This window comes from Mobula hypostoma, chromosome 3, assembly GCF_963921235.1.
Source record: "Mobula hypostoma chromosome 3, sMobHyp1.1, whole genome shotgun sequence".
Taxonomy (NCBI): Eukaryota; Metazoa; Chordata; class Chondrichthyes; order Myliobatiformes; family Myliobatidae; genus Mobula; species Mobula hypostoma.
In genome coordinates this window covers 188,339,944-188,355,762 of record NC_086099.1, presented here as the reverse complement: position 1 = coordinate 188,355,762, position 15,819 = coordinate 188,339,944, and the positions used below count along the sequence as shown (strand labels likewise).

Here is a 15,819-nt window from a genome sequence, read left to right as displayed (position 1 = left end):
TCATGTCCTTAGTGTTTACTAAGTTGAAAATAACTGCCTTATGTAAATCGTAAACACAGGGAAATCTGCAGATGCTGGAAATTCAAGCAACACAATAATTGATCCCTAATATCAAAATGCATCAAACATTAATGTGTGTGTGTGTGTGTGTGTGTGTGTGTGTGTGTGTGTGTGTGTCTGTCTTAGTTAAAGAAAGACATTTAGAGATTCTTTGTTTTCTGACACATCAGACAGGATCATCTTAAGTATGGTATAGCATGGGACACATTATTAGCTAAAAAGTTATAATTTATTTCTTCTTTCCATTAATGTTTCATATGTATATCACTGTAATATGAGTCAACTGGCTTCATTTCCTATCCATTTTTGAAATATCAACATATATCAATATTTGGCTTTATATTTTAACAAAAAGCATTAATTATGATCTTCAAAAGATCCAACATACATTTTAAACACAAAATATTTTACCGCCTGTGTCTGGAATACTTTTAAGAACGCTACAAATGCAAATTACTAATACTGTTCAAGTTGAACCTATGTACAACAGTTGACTTTTAGTGGTACTAGGAATTTGTTTTAATAGTACTCAAGGCAATGGGTTCCATGATTATAAATTAGCAAGGCTCAACGAGACGATTCCTTTGGGAGGTTTTACGAAGTAGTTTTCTATAGTCATATGGATTATCTTCATCTTGAATTTCTTCTTGTAGAACGGATGTGCTGAGGATTAAAGTCAAATGTAATCATTAGCTATACTTTTATTGCTGGAAAATATACCAATATATTTAAAATGCTTTATCTTCCTGCAACTATGCATGAGTTGACCTTAATAAGCTACTTCGCAAATTGATATCCCATCACATTTCTGATTTCTTGGGAAGATTACGCATTGAACATTAATGCCGCAATAGGTAAACAGGTGTTGTTTGCAAACATCATGAAAATGAACTACAAAAGGGAATTCTGTCCAGTAAGCATTTTCATTAACATGAATTGCAATGGGAAATACAAACAGAGCCTAAGAGGCAACAGTCTGAATGTAATTGGGATAGAAGTGAACTAAATAACTTACTTTCTCTGTGCACAGTCTAATTCAATAAGCTGTTTATAAATCTATGCCCACTTGAAAAGGAAGCAGTGCTGACCAGTCGCAATATTGTGTAATTTTTGCCCATGTAATTATTGGTCATATTTCATGGCTGTCTCACTCAGTTGTACAGATAAACAGAAATGGCAACAAAAGAGCAAATTAAGGCTGATTTTTTTAGTACAGCACAATAGAAAATGAAGAATGCTTGGAATTTGCTTTTAGGTGCAATGGTATATTTGGTACTGATGTGCAGGGGTAGAAAGTAAATACAGAACACCTCAAACAACAATGCCAGCAATTTGCAAAATATGTGTTTAAAGGAAGGAAAACAGAAGAGTAATAATTTGCTATTAAACACATTATAATCAATATGATATAATTATATAGAATGTAATGTGACAACAATCAATTAACATTGTAAAATTTATAAACACTGGACAAAAAAGCATGCCAAAGCATTAGTTATTTCTGATTTGTTCGGGAATTTGAATTTAAGAAACAAAATGAAATACAATCCAGCACAGCTCTTTTGATTTCCATGATAATCTGAGGGAACTGAGATGTATTCAGAAAATCTTTGGGAGGGTATATTGAAATGCAAATAAAAGTGATGTTATTTACACATTAGCTGCTAAATAAGAATTCTGGTCAGTATTACATAGAGATGAAATAAAATTTAAAACTTAAAGCTGTCTCTTTCTTTAAGAAGTTTTATACCGAGCTCCTCTTTTTCAGCTGATAATTCGAGTTATAGTAACACAAAAATAACTACTGCAGTCACTTTTCAAATAGGTGCTCTAGCAGCGGGGTGTTAGAGCCAGGAGAGGTCCACTCTGGTTGGTCAATTGTATTTTAGACCAAATATAAACGAGAGGAGAGAGGAAAATAAAAGTTTGACTAATCTAACGTTGATGCTGAATTCAAACAAATTGTGGATAGATTATAAATTGACTCAGTTAGAACAGGAGATGGATAGTTATATTTGACACTACCTTGGAATGAAAAGTTACTCAGTTGTCCCAAGGGCTATTGTTCAAAATATATATAGTTTTTAGAAAGGCAGCATAACAGGTACAGTGTTTCCAGCCCAACAAGTCCATGCTGCCTGATTACACCCATGCAAACAATTAACCTACTAACCTGTATATTATTTGAATGTGAAAGAAACTGGAGCACCCATCGGAAATCCTTGCGGTTATGGGGGAATGTACAATCTCCTTACATCATAGCAGGATTTGAACCTGGGCCACTGGCACTGTAATAGTGTTACTTTAACCGCTACGCTGCCAAGCCACAATAAATATCTTACTGTTCCCATAAAATCTGCTCTTGACTCTGTGATAAGTGGCAGGGAGAAAAGGCCAAGATTAGAGGTGGAGGTAGGTAGAATGAAAATGTCACACAAGTCTAAAAGGCGTACAAGGGGCTCCTGGCAATGCTAGGGTGTAAATATAGTGTTTTGAAAAAGCAAGTAAGATCTTATTTAGATAGGTTGACAGAATAATAGAAGTTCTCAGGGATTATAGTGAGCTTGCCTGCAGCATTGTTTCCTTCTTGTCTGTAGTTAAGACCATACACCATAAGACCATAACATATAGGAGCAGAAGTAGGCCATTTGGCCCATTGAGTCTGCTCCGTCATTCAGTCATGGGCTGATCCAATCCTTCCAGTCATCCCCACTCCCCTACCTTCTCCCCATACCCATTGATGCCCTGGCTAATCAATAAACTATCTATCTCTGCCTTAAATGCACCCAATGACTTGGTCCCCACAGCCACTTGTGGCAACAAATTCCACAGATGTACCACCCTCTGACTAAAGTAATTTCTCCACATCTCTGTTCTAAATGGACCTCCTTCAATCCTGAAGTCATGTCCTCTTGTCCCAGAATCCCCTACCATGGGAAATAACTTTGCCATATCTAATCTGTTCAGGCTTTTGAACATTTGGAATGTTTCTATGAGATCCCCCCTCATTCTCCTGAACTCCAGGGAATACAGCCCAAGAGATGCGTGAATCTTCTCTGAACCCTCTCCAATGTCAGTATATTCTTTCTAAAATAAGGAGCCCAAAACTGCACACAATACTCCAAGTGTGGTCTCATAAGTGCCTTATAGAGCCTCAACATCACCTCCAAAAATGAATGCCAACATTGCATTGCATTTGCCTTCTTCACCACTGCCTCAACCTGGAGGTTAACCTTTAGGGTATCCTGCACAAGGACTGTCAAGTCCTTTTGATCTCTGCATTTTGAATTCTCTCCCCATCTAAATAATAGACAGCCCATTTATTTTTTCCAACGAAGTGCATGACCATACACTTTCCAACACTGTATTTCATTTGCCACTTCTTAGACCATTCCCCTAAACTATCTAAGTCTCCTTGCAGGCTCTCTGATTCCTCAACACTACACGCCCCTGCATCTATCTTTGTATCATCGGCAAATTTAGTCACAAATCCATTAATCCCATTGTCCAAATCATTGACATGCATAGTAAAAGCCGCAGTCCCAAAACCAACCCCTGTGGAACTTCTGACGAAGGGTCTCGGCCTGAAACGTCGACTCTACCTCTTCCTAGAGAAGCTGCCTGGCCTGCTGCGTTCACCAGCAACTTTGATGTGTGTTCCCTGTGGAACTCCACTGGTAACCGTTAGCCAGCCAGAATAGGATCCCGTTATTCCCACTCTCTGTTTTCTGCCAATCAGCCAATGCTCCACCCACGCTAGTAACTCCCTTGTAACTCCATGGGCTCTTATCTTGCTAGGCATCCTCATGTGTGGCACCTTGTCAAAGGCCTTCTGTAGTAGGTTGGTCAGGCAGGATTTTCCTTTCAGGAAATCATGCTGGCTTTGGTCTATCTTGTCATGTGCCTCCAGGTAATCCATAATCTCATCCCTAACAATCCATTCCAATAACTTCCCAACAACTTAAATTAGGCTAACAGGTCTATAGATTCCTTTCTGCTGCCTCCTACCCTTCTTAAATTGCAGAGTAACATTTGCAATTTTCCAGTCATCCAGCACAATGCCAGAATCTATCGATTCTTGAAAGATCATTGTTAGTGCCTCCACAATCTCCCCAGCTACTTCTTTCAGAACCCGAGGGTGCATTCCATCAGGTCCAGGAGATTAATCCACCCTCAGGCCATTAAGCTTCCTGAGCACCTTCTCAGTTGTAATTTTCACTGCACAAACTTCACTTCCCTGACACTCTTGAGTGTCCGGTTTACTGCAGATGTCTTCCGCTGTGAAAACTGTGGCAAAATATGCATTCAGTTCCTCTGCCATCTCTGTGTCTTTCATTACAATATCTCCAGCATCATTTTCTATTGGTCCTATATCTACCCTCAACTCTCTTTTACCCTTTATATACTTAAAAAAGCTTTTAGTATCTTAGATGAGTGAGTGTGTGTGTGTGTGTGTGTGTCTGTCTGTCTGTCTTAGTTAAAGAAAGACATCAGTTCTGGTCATTAAAGTCAGCACTCATATTTCGGGCCTTCTTTTGCCTTTATATTTTGGCTATGTAATTTTTTTCTGGATCATTCTTACCAATAAGTTCACATTACACTAAGAGCCTCCAATATTTTCACTGGCCTTAGCATTGAGGTAGCTGTTCAGTATTAGACCATAAGACATAGGAACAAAATTATGCCATTCAACCCATAGAGTCTGCTCCATCATTCCATCAGGGCTGATCAATTATCCCCCTTGACCCTATTCTCCTGTCTTCTCTCCATAGCTGTTGATGCCCTGGCTAATCAAGAACCTATCAACCTTTCTTTTAAATATATCAAATGACTTCACCTCCACAGTCATCTGTGGCAATGAATTCCACAGATTCACCACCCTCTGGCTAAAGAAACTCCCCCTTATCTCTGTTCTAAAGGGATTTCTGAGGCTGTGCCCTCTGGTATTTTAAATATGTTCCTGAAGAAAAAATGATCCCCTGCATTCACTTTAAAGCATGAACTTATTTCACTGGAGCATTCTACAGACCTTTATAAGAAGCAGAAATTATATCAGAACAGGGCAGAATGGATGGCCAATAAAAGCATTCCTCATATCAGATGCCCATATTCATTGTATATAGTGTACTAACATTGTATATACTGTATGTAGAGAATGGAATAGACAAAATTTGCATGTGGTGAGGTCTGAGGCTACACTAATAAAAGAAGGATAAACTAGCTGCCAGCTGGTTTGGTGAGTTGATACAAGTTCTATTTGGGAAGATCTAGATTGGCAATTTGATGGGACAGGTACAGGTGAAGCTCGTAGATGGTATGTACAACAGAATATTTGTTATATTGGCAGAACTATGACACAGTCTGTAAATAATGTCAAAGGGCACCAACTTGCATGGGAATAGAACTCGTCCTTTATAGCAATGCAGGTGGATGGCGTCTCCAAGAGCAGTTCTAGAGCTGAGGATAATTCAGCTTCCATTGACCAATATTTCAGTTCTACTGCCGAGCAAGTGAAAACCATCTAAGACCTGAGTGGAGGCTTTGGACTACAGTTGGAACATTCAGCTGCAGCAGTGGGGATATATCTGGTTTCCAAACCTTCTACGACCTGCTATCGCTAAGTAAAGTAATGCTATTATGCTAATAATTTGATGGATGGGCACAAGATAACTGAAACAAAAGGCTGTGATAATACTTCAGCAACACGTACTCAAAGGGATCATTAGGATAGCCGAGGTGACAATCTGTATGGAGGTGAAATATGTATCTGCTGTCCTTTGGGTATACCCCTTCATGATATCACCACTACTACTCTGCTAAGACTTCTGACTTAACTAAAGCTGATTATTTCAGCCAGCTAGCCCAGCCACTTGCTCTTCATGTGAACTGGAAATAGTATAGGATTAGACAAAGTTCATTACTTGAGATATGGGTAGCTTTGGTTTATAACCTTAGCTTAGATTGTTTATTTTGTGTTGACTTTATCTTTACATTGTGCTGCATGGGAGAACCAAAAATCAAAGTTTTAATCTACATCTGACTTAATTTAAAAACTCTTGAAAACAGGAATAACCTGGTCTTTACACTGATATGGCAAAGATCAAGGTCAAGATTAGATGTGAAAATTCTGATGAGGAGTGTATTTGGGTGTAGTTATTGGCATTGCAATTTTTGAGATATTTGTGAATCAGTCTCTTTGTTCTTCTTTCTAGTTGCTCACTTTAAGGCTGGAGATAAGGGGTGAACCTGTATTATTCCCAGCATTAATCTTGAGATTGGGTCTGCTTGGTATTACAGAGTGCCTCCAGATCAACCCAGATAATGGAATCTTCCTCACAGCATGCTGGTAGGCATTTCCATCAGATGTTGGGCTGCTACACATGCATTCATTAGTTGTGCACTGTAGTCATATCTCCTGTTATCATCTGAGAGGCCTTGCTATATAGGAGCCATACAACAATCAGTGAACACTTCATTACAGAAGCTCCCACATAGTTCCACTGCCTGCTCCACAAATAACTGGATGAGTGATTGCCTTTTTCTCAGAAGTGTAGGCAAGCATGGGATGAAGTATCCATGCAATAGAAATACACCAATTTGGTATGGAAATAATCTTTTCTATGTTATTAACCCATATCCTGCCAGGAGAAACAAGAAATAATCATTTACTTGTGGAGTGGAGGCATCAATGTAGGGAAGGCAAAGTTTTACCTCAGTGACATTTTACATAAACCACAGTGCAGTGCACAAGACATTCATCCAATTATGGAAGCCTTTTATACTGACCCAATAAATAGACTTAATAACCAGAAAGAGCATGTACTTCCAGTGTTGGAGGCTAGTTAGGCATCATCTTGCATGTCACTGGGCATCACTCAGGAGTAGCAGGATGCAGCTGTCCGTACTACCCAAATTAACCGAAGGAAAGTCTTGTTGCAAGGTATGGTCAGAAATCAAAACCTTGTTCTGCATTCAAGACTTCTGATTCCTTTGAAAAAACAGATAAATAACCCATTCTAGATCAGTAAGTATACAGTATGCTGTTCCATCTTGTCCAAACAATGTCTGCCATAAAGAGGAATATAATTCAGCAGAACTATTCATGATCACTCCCAAGAAGCTCCCACAATTACTGAGATAATAGTACACAAAGATTGTTGGCACCAATGAGGAATGAATAGAAAACCAAGGAATGCAATTGTTTTCTCCTTCGTCCTGAAACCAACACACAGCTTCATATTTTACAAACAGTGCCCTTCCCTTGGACAACATCGGTGGTGTGGAGAGGGGAGACTTGCCGCATGGGCAACTGCCGGTCTTCCATACAACCTTGCCCAGGCCTGCGCCCTGGAAACCTTCCAAGGCGCAAATCCATGGTCTCATGAGACTAACAGATACTTATTTTACAAACAGGTACAAATGTCCCAAATCAGTATATTCATTTGTTCAGCAGTTTCCCTCCATGAGGTTTTCATTTCTGCTTTTCCAGCTGAGTGGGCTTTACACCTAGTTAGAGTCAATCTCCTTTGCTGCATCCTGCAGTTAGATAGCAGAAGAAACTGCCTATATTCCTCTATGACACAGCTGTGACAAATTCCTGTTACCAACACAATTTCCCCTTGAACACTGGACTGCAGTTCTGTATTAGATGTTAACTCAATAGACTTCCGGTTCCCTGTCCAAGTATGCTACCAGCTCAGACTCTCCTGGGCAACATTAGTTACAATCAGTAAACTAGCCCTAAGATCTCATTGGAAATAAGCATTCTGAGGAATGGTCACTGACCCAAACAGTAACTGCTTTCTCTCTCCACAGACGTTGCTCAACTGGTTGAGTTTTTCCAGAATTTTCTGATTGTATTTCAATGCTATTCACTTCAATGGGCTGATAACTTTAAAATATAGAAATGTTGATACTCTGATCAGGTGCTCCTAGAGAAAATGTGGTGTGTACAAGAAAGACTTGCTGGTTAGGGAATTATGAGCAACTAAACCCTGATTATCTTTTAGTTTAAATAAATTTAGATGGAAAAATAACCTGCAGATCTACAATTCCTTGACTGTGGCCATTATTTTATGCCAAGCACTCTAAACAAAAATCAGCCCAAACATTTTGTATCTTATTAAACTCAAACAACGTTTGCTAATTCCTTCTTTTGAACGTTTCTTGCTCATTCCTTCTCCATCAGTTGTCATTGTTCACATTTTCCATTTTCATCCATTGCAGATGTCTGAAAAACAGACAGAAAACCTGGAGAAATTCGGGCAGTCAAGCAGCATCTATTGAAAGAAAATCAGAGTTCATCAGACGAATCTTTGACCTGAAATGTTCAGTCTTCCTGACTCCGATATCCTCCAGGAATCTTGTTTTTCCATTTGGAGCAAATAGTGAATCAAAGTTTAACTCTTCGTACATTTTGAGTTCCATCTGAATACCATTTTCCTGAAACAGCAAGATTGCCCAGAGAACAACTGAACCATTACAGGCTATTGAGTCCAATGATTTAATCCCAAGAAGGCTCATTTCAGCTGATAACATTGATACTACTGCCCTTCCTCCAGAATCAGGTGGGAGCTATTGGAAAGGGTGGGGGGGGGGGGGAATGGCATGCCTTGTGGAAATACGTCTTTTACGTCCCTTGACAGATTTTACATCTGTTGCTAGTAGAAACAATGATTATTGGTCATCCAATAAGAATCGATTTGTCTCTTGATAGATTTTACATCTTTTGCAAGTAAAATGAAAAATTAATAGTCATCCAATAAGAATAGATTTAGAAAAATAATCCCTTTTATACTAACTCAGTGGCCACTTTATTAAGTAGCAATGTATGTACACCTTCTCGTCAACGCAAATATGTAATCAGCCAAACATGTGGCAATACCTTAATGCATAAAAGCATGCAGCCATGGTGAAGAGGTTCAGTTGCTCAGACCAAACATCAGAATGGGGAAGAAATGTGATCCATGTGACTTTGATTGAGGAATGATTGTTGGTGCCAAGCAGGGCGGTTTGCACATCTCAGAAAGTGCTGTCCTCCTGGGATTATCGTGCACGACAGTGTCTACAGTTTACAGAGAATGGTGCAAAGGACAATAAAACATTTGGGGAACGGTAGTGACCTTGTTAATGACAGAGGTCAGAGGAAGATGGCCAGACTAGTTCAAGCTGACAGGAAGGTAACAATAACTCATGTAACCATGTGTTATAACAGTGATGTGCAGAAGGGCCTCTAGGAATGCACACCATGAAGTGGATAGACTACAGTGGTAGAAACCACTAACATACACACAGTGGCTACAATATTTGATACAGGAGATACCTAAAAAAGTGGTCACTGAGTTTATAACTGGTCGTTAGTGACAGAGCCAGTGGAATTATCCCATTGACTGAAGACTCCTTTACTTCACTTATATTCCAGGATGGAACAATGGCAAAGGGAAGTGAAAACTTCCTTTCCCCCACACTTCACAGCTCCTCAGTGGCAACCTGTTAACACCAAGAGATGGTGCATTAACTCCTACTCAAGCTCTTTATTTTCCAAAGGCCTCATTACCTCTGTAAATTCTCCTCTTTCCAACTGTATTCGTGCTTTCAAAAATACAAGTTGTTGGTCATCTAATTATTTCATTCTTGTTTATATCTTGTTTCGTTTAATATCTTCTTTCATCTATTTCAACTGTGACTGGACTATTGATTTGAATCATATCATTGCAGTTATAAATGGAAGTTTAAACTGCACTTTAGCAGTAAGTAGTTATAAAAGATTTCAATGTACAAACTTGATTGAATAGAAATGACATAGGTATCTGAGAATCAGGTTCTGCATACGCTGCCCAAGATAAAAGATCTATTTATCTATTTCTCCCCCAGACTCTGCCTCTCCTGGGTTTTATGATATGTGTAATGATCCTAAATCAAATGTGCTGCTGTCCCAGACTCCAGATATAATAAATGAGCTAATTATATTATGCTGAGACAAATCTGATACAATCGAAGGAAAAGGACTTTTAAATTTAGATTAAGATCATATAATAGGCACAATAGTTGCTGCAGTCATCTCAAGTGTATAAACTAGCCTACGATATATCTAACTGCAAACAACAGGGACCTGAAATTCCAGGAATCCAATCATTTGAGTTTCACCCCAAATCCCATTCAATATTTTCTTCTGGTTGGAACTATGGTCCATTCCTGTATCAGCATGTTTAAATTGGCTCCTGCAAAATTAAATCCACTCTCTGTTACTTGTTAAGTGGTCTTATGTCTTACGTTTAAGAGTGATTTTAAATATTTAGCAAGATTATTGTGGTAAGAAATTTCTTTGCTTGTGAGCCATACAACAATATTGGTAATTTTCTGGTAATAAGTGCACGAAGGCAGGATGTGGCAGCTTGGCAATGTTATATTACTAGCAGACATGAACTCAAATCTCACCATGGCATCATTAATTAAATCAGGAAATAAGTAAAAAATAGGTTCAATAATATTCCCATAAACTTGCATGGTTGATGTAAATATCAGTCTAGAGTCAGAGAAAATTTTTGACATAGGTAAGGTATATTCTGCTATACAGTCATAGAGTCATAGTCCTTTAGCAGAGACAGAGGAACACCTGCCCACCATGTCTATGCCAACCATCACCTATTCATATGGACGTCATTTAACTGCACTAGGTCAATAGCTTTAATGTCTGAGCTTCCAAGTCAAAACTATTAGACCATAAGACATAGGAAAAGCGCTGGGCCATTCAGACTGTTGGGTCCACCCCAGCATTCCATCTTAGCTGGTTTATTATCCCTTTCAACCCCTTTCTCCTGCCTTCTCTTTGTAACATTTGATGACCTGGCTAATCAAGAACCTGTCAACCTCCACTATAAATATATTCAATGACTTGGCCTTCATAGCCTCTAATTCCCCATGATTTTTTGCAACACTAAATGCCCTCTCTCTTGCTTTTATATTGTCTTTTACCTCCCTTGTCAGCAACAATTGCTTCATCCTCCCTTTAGAATACTTCATCCTTGGGATGTATCTATCCTGCACCTTTCAAACTGCACAGAAACTCCAACCAGTGCTATTCTGTGATCATCCCTTCTAATCAATATTAGCCAGCTCCTGTTTTATAAGAACATAAATAGGAGCAGGAGTAGGCCATCCGGCCCACCAAGCCTGCTACACCATTCATGGCTGATCTGACTATGGGCACATTTCCACTTACCTGCCTTTTCCCCATAACCCTTAATTCCCTTACTCTGCAATAAGCTATCCAACCATGTCTTAAATATATTTACTGAGGTAGCCTCCACTGCTTCATTGGGCAGGGAATTCCACAGATTCACAGCTCTTTGGGAAAAGCAGTTTCTCTGTACAATTTGCTTTTCCACTCTATTTAGTGTCATCAGCAAACAGATACGTTACACTCGGTCCCCGCTTCCAGATTGTTAACGTATATTGTGAACAGCTGCGGGCCCAGCACCAACCCCTGAGGCACACTGCTCACCATTGTTTGCCAACCAGAGTAACACCTGTGTATCCCAATTCTCTGCTCTCTATTAGTTAACCAATCCTCAATCTATGCTAATACATCACCTCCAACTCTATGCATCCTTATCTTATGGATAAGTCTTTTATGTGGCACCTTATAGAACGCCTTTTGGAAATCCAAATAAATAACATCCATTTGTTCCCCTCTATCCACTGTGATTGTTATATCCTCAAAGAAGTCCAGTAAGTTTGTCAGACAGGACCTGTCTTTGCTGAATCTATGCTGTGTCTGCCTGATGGATCCATAGCTTTCCAGATGCCTCGCTATTTCTTCTTTAATGATAGCTTCAAGCATTTTCCCAACCACAGATGTTAAACTAACTGGCCTATAACTATCTGCCTTTATGCCTACATCTTTTTGTAAACAGTGATGTGACATTCACCTTCTTCCAATCCATCAGGACCTGTCCAGAGTCCAGGTAATATTGGTAAGTTATCACCAAAGCCTCAACTATAACCTTTACCATATCTTTTAGTACCCTGGGATGCATTCCATCAGGACCAGGGGACTTGCCTATCTTTAGGCACACATGTTTGCTCTGCACTATCTCTTTAGTGATAGCTATTGTATCAAGGTCCACACCTCCCATCACACCTATATCATCTCCCTTCAGCACGATAAATGTGTCCTCCACTGTGAAAACTGACTCAAAATAGTCATTCAAATTCTCGTCCATTTCCTCATTACCCAATATCAATTCTCCCTTCTCATTCTCCAAGGGACCTACATTTGGCCACCCTTTTCTGCTTTATATAATTATAAAAACTTTTACTATCCATTTTTATATTTTATGCTAGTTTATTTTCATAATCTATCTTCACATTTTTTATTGCTCGTTTAGTGGTTCTTTGATGCTTTTAGGGTTTTCCCAGTCTTCCAGTTTTCCACTGCTCCTGGTGACTTTGTATGCATGCCTCTGTAATTCCATTTTCTCTACTGAAATACTGATATATCTGACTTTATCTTCTCCCTCTCTAACTACAGGGTAAATTCTATCATATTATGATCACTGGCCCCTAAAGCTTCCTTTACCTTAAGGTTCCAAAGCAAATATGGTTCATTACACAACACCCAATACAGAATTACCTATTTGTAGTGGACTCAACGACAGCTGCTCTAAAAAGCCAGCTCTTATGCATTCTACAAATTTCCTTACTTGGGATCCAGCACCAACCGGATTTTCCCAATATACCTGCACATTGAAATCCCCTATGACTATCGTATCATTGCCCTTATAACATACCCTTCCTATCTCCCATTGTAATTCATATCCCACACCGTGGCTACTGTTTGTAGGTCTGTATATAACTCCCACTCGACCCTCCCCGCTAATTTCCCTCCTGGAACTTATTCCTGCAAATGGCTTAAGTGCTACAGCTGCCCATATACTTCTTTCCTCACCTCCATTCACAGCCCTAAACAGTCCTTCTAGGTGAGGAAATACTTCACCTGCATAGCTTCTGCAGTCTTCTATTGTGTCTGGAGCTCCTGATGCGAAGTACTCTACATTGGTGAGACCTGTCGTAAATTGGGGGACCTCTTCATCAGGCACCACTGCACCATTCGCCACAAGTGGGACTTCCTGGTGGTCAAACATTCCCGTTCTAACATGTCAGTCCATGGCCCCTTCTTGTGCCAAGATGAGGCCACCCTCAGGGTGGAGGAGCAACACCTTATATTCCATCTGGGTAGCCTCCAACCTGATGGCACGAATATCGATTTCTACTTCTGGTGAACAAATTCCCCACCCCCCAAATTACTTTTATCCCCACTCTGACCTTTTACTTCTTCTCACTTGCCTATTACTTCCCCCTGGGTTCCCCTCCTTCTCTGCAACACACACAAAATTTTGGAGGAACTCAGCAAGCTAGGCAGCATCTATGGAAAAAAAGTACAGTCGACGTTTCAGGCTGAAACCCTTTGGAAGGTTCCTCTCCCCCCTTCCCTTTCTCCTATGGTCCACTCTCCTCTCCTATTAGATTCCCTCTTCTCCAGCCCTTGATCTTCCCCACCCACCTGGCTTCACCTATCACCGTCCAGCTAGCCTCCGTCCCCTCCCTTACCTTTTATTCTGGCATCTTCCCCCTTCCTTCTCAGTCCTGAAGAAGGGTCTATGCCTGAAATGTCGACTATCTATTCCTTTCCTGCCTGACCTGCAGAGTTCCTCCAGCATTTTGTGATTTTGTGTGTGTTGCTTTGGATTTCCATCATCTGCAGACTTCCTTGTGTTTATCAACTCCCATCAGGGTTTTTTTTACCCTTACAGTTTCTTAATTCTATTCAAACATATTACTTCTTCCAATCTGATGTTACCGCTTCCTAAGGATTCGATTTATTTTATTTTTACCAACAGAGCCACCCCACCCCCTCTGTCTGTCCGTTCAATACAATGTGTATCCTTGGATGATAATCTTCCAACTATGATCTTCTTTCAGCCACGTCTCAGTGATGCCCACAACATTATACCTGCCAGTCTCTAACTGCCTTATAAGATTATCTGTCTTATTCTGAATACTGCATGCATTTAAATATAACACCTTCAGTCCTGTACTCATCACTCTTTTTGATTTTATCCCCATGATACACTTCAGCTCATCCCACTGACTGCAATTATACCCTAAGATTTGCCTGTCCTGCCTTACACTCTCACTACACAATGCATCTATTTGCATACCAACTGCCTCATCCTCACCCCTTTTACTCCGGTTTCCATCCCCTTGCCAAATTAGTGTCAACCCTCCCCGACAGCACTGCCTGCAAGGATAATTCTCCTCTGGTTCAGGTGTAATCCGTCCTTTTTGTACAGGTCATACCTTCCACAGAAGAGATCCTAATGATCCAGAAATCTGACATCCTGCCCTCTGCACCACTTCCCCAGCCACTCATTCATCTATGCAATCTATTATCCTAGTTCTGCCCTGACCAGCACATGGTACTGGGAATAATCCAGAGATTTCTATCTTGCTCTTCAGTATCTTTCCTAACACCCTATTCTCACTGTGCTGGACCACATCCCCCTTCCTAACTATGTCATTGGTGCCAATGTGCACCATAACCTCTGGCTGCTCACCCTTCTCTTGAGATTCTTTGGCAGCCACTCTGGGACATCCGAGATGCTAGCATCTGGGTGGCACACACCATCCTGGATTCTTTACAATCTCCTGGCCGTCCCCCTAACTATTTTGACTCCTATCACTATCGCTCTGCCTGACTTTACCATTCCCTGCTGAGCCTTAGAACCGGTCCCAGTGCCACTGGCCTGGCTACTGCTGCTGTGCCCTGATAGGTCATCCCCCGACCAGCAGTATCCAAAAGGGTATACTTGTTGCTGAGGGGAATAGCCACGGGGAACCCTATTCGAAAGTTCAAAGTTTAAATCACATTTATTATCAATGTATGCATACATTATATAACCTTGAGATTTGTCTCCTTACAAGCAGCCACAAAACAAGAAACACCAAATGAACCCATTAAAAAACACCCAATGTGCAGAGAGAGAGAGCGAGAGAGAGAGAGAGAGAGAGAGAAGAAAAGAAATTGAGCAAACAATAAAGGTAAGTAGGTAGCATTTAGAACGAAAGTGAGTCCTCAGACACGAAGCCCTGTGCAGCCGGGGCAGGCTCACAGCCTCCCACTCAGTGCAGTGAAGAACGGAGCAAACATTGTGGCACTGACTACCTACTGCCTTTACTTCTGATGGGCACTCATCTGAAGCCTGCACTCTGTATACGACCAACTCAGCAAAAGTCTCAGCTTCATGTAAGAAATCCACACTCCTGAGGACCTGAGCTCTGCGAATACATATCCAGATAACTTTTAAATATGGCAAGGCTTTCTATCTCCATCAATTTCAGGGACCTCAGCATTCCTCTAATTCACTCTATCTAGATGTTTCGTATTTTTATACCTCTTAGTCTAGTCTCCCTACAACCTCAATTCTTCTGTTAAAAGTAAACAAAGCCTAATTAAGTCTCGGTCTCCTACATTGTTGTAAATAAGCTTAACGTAAGTTTAAGGACACTTCTTTTTCTCTTTGAAGAGTAAAATTAAATTTAACAATTTCAGATACTAACCCTCTTCTGTTTGTGCCTGAACTAGCCTCTTCTGATACAGGTTTGGCAGTCTGTGACATTTTATCCTCTTTTTTCACAGATGCTGCCTGATTCATTGAGTACTTTCAGCATTCTTTTCATTTCAGATTTCCAGCAGCT

The 15,819-nt window shown here is 40.3% G+C and overlaps 1 protein-coding gene across 1 annotated transcript in view; it reads right to left on the bottom strand.

Moving 5' to 3' along the window:
• Positions 1-304: 304 nt before the first annotated feature.
• The window catches only part of myo3a (myosin IIIA), a 437,289-nt gene continuing 421,774 nt past the window's right edge, over positions 305-15,819 (bottom strand). Inside the window, exon 37 of the mRNA XM_063042509.1 lies at positions 305-723. Coding sequence (XP_062898579.1) covers positions 618-723 — 106 coding nt within the window. The 3' untranslated portion in view covers positions 305-617. The remainder of the gene's footprint in view (positions 724-15,819) is intronic.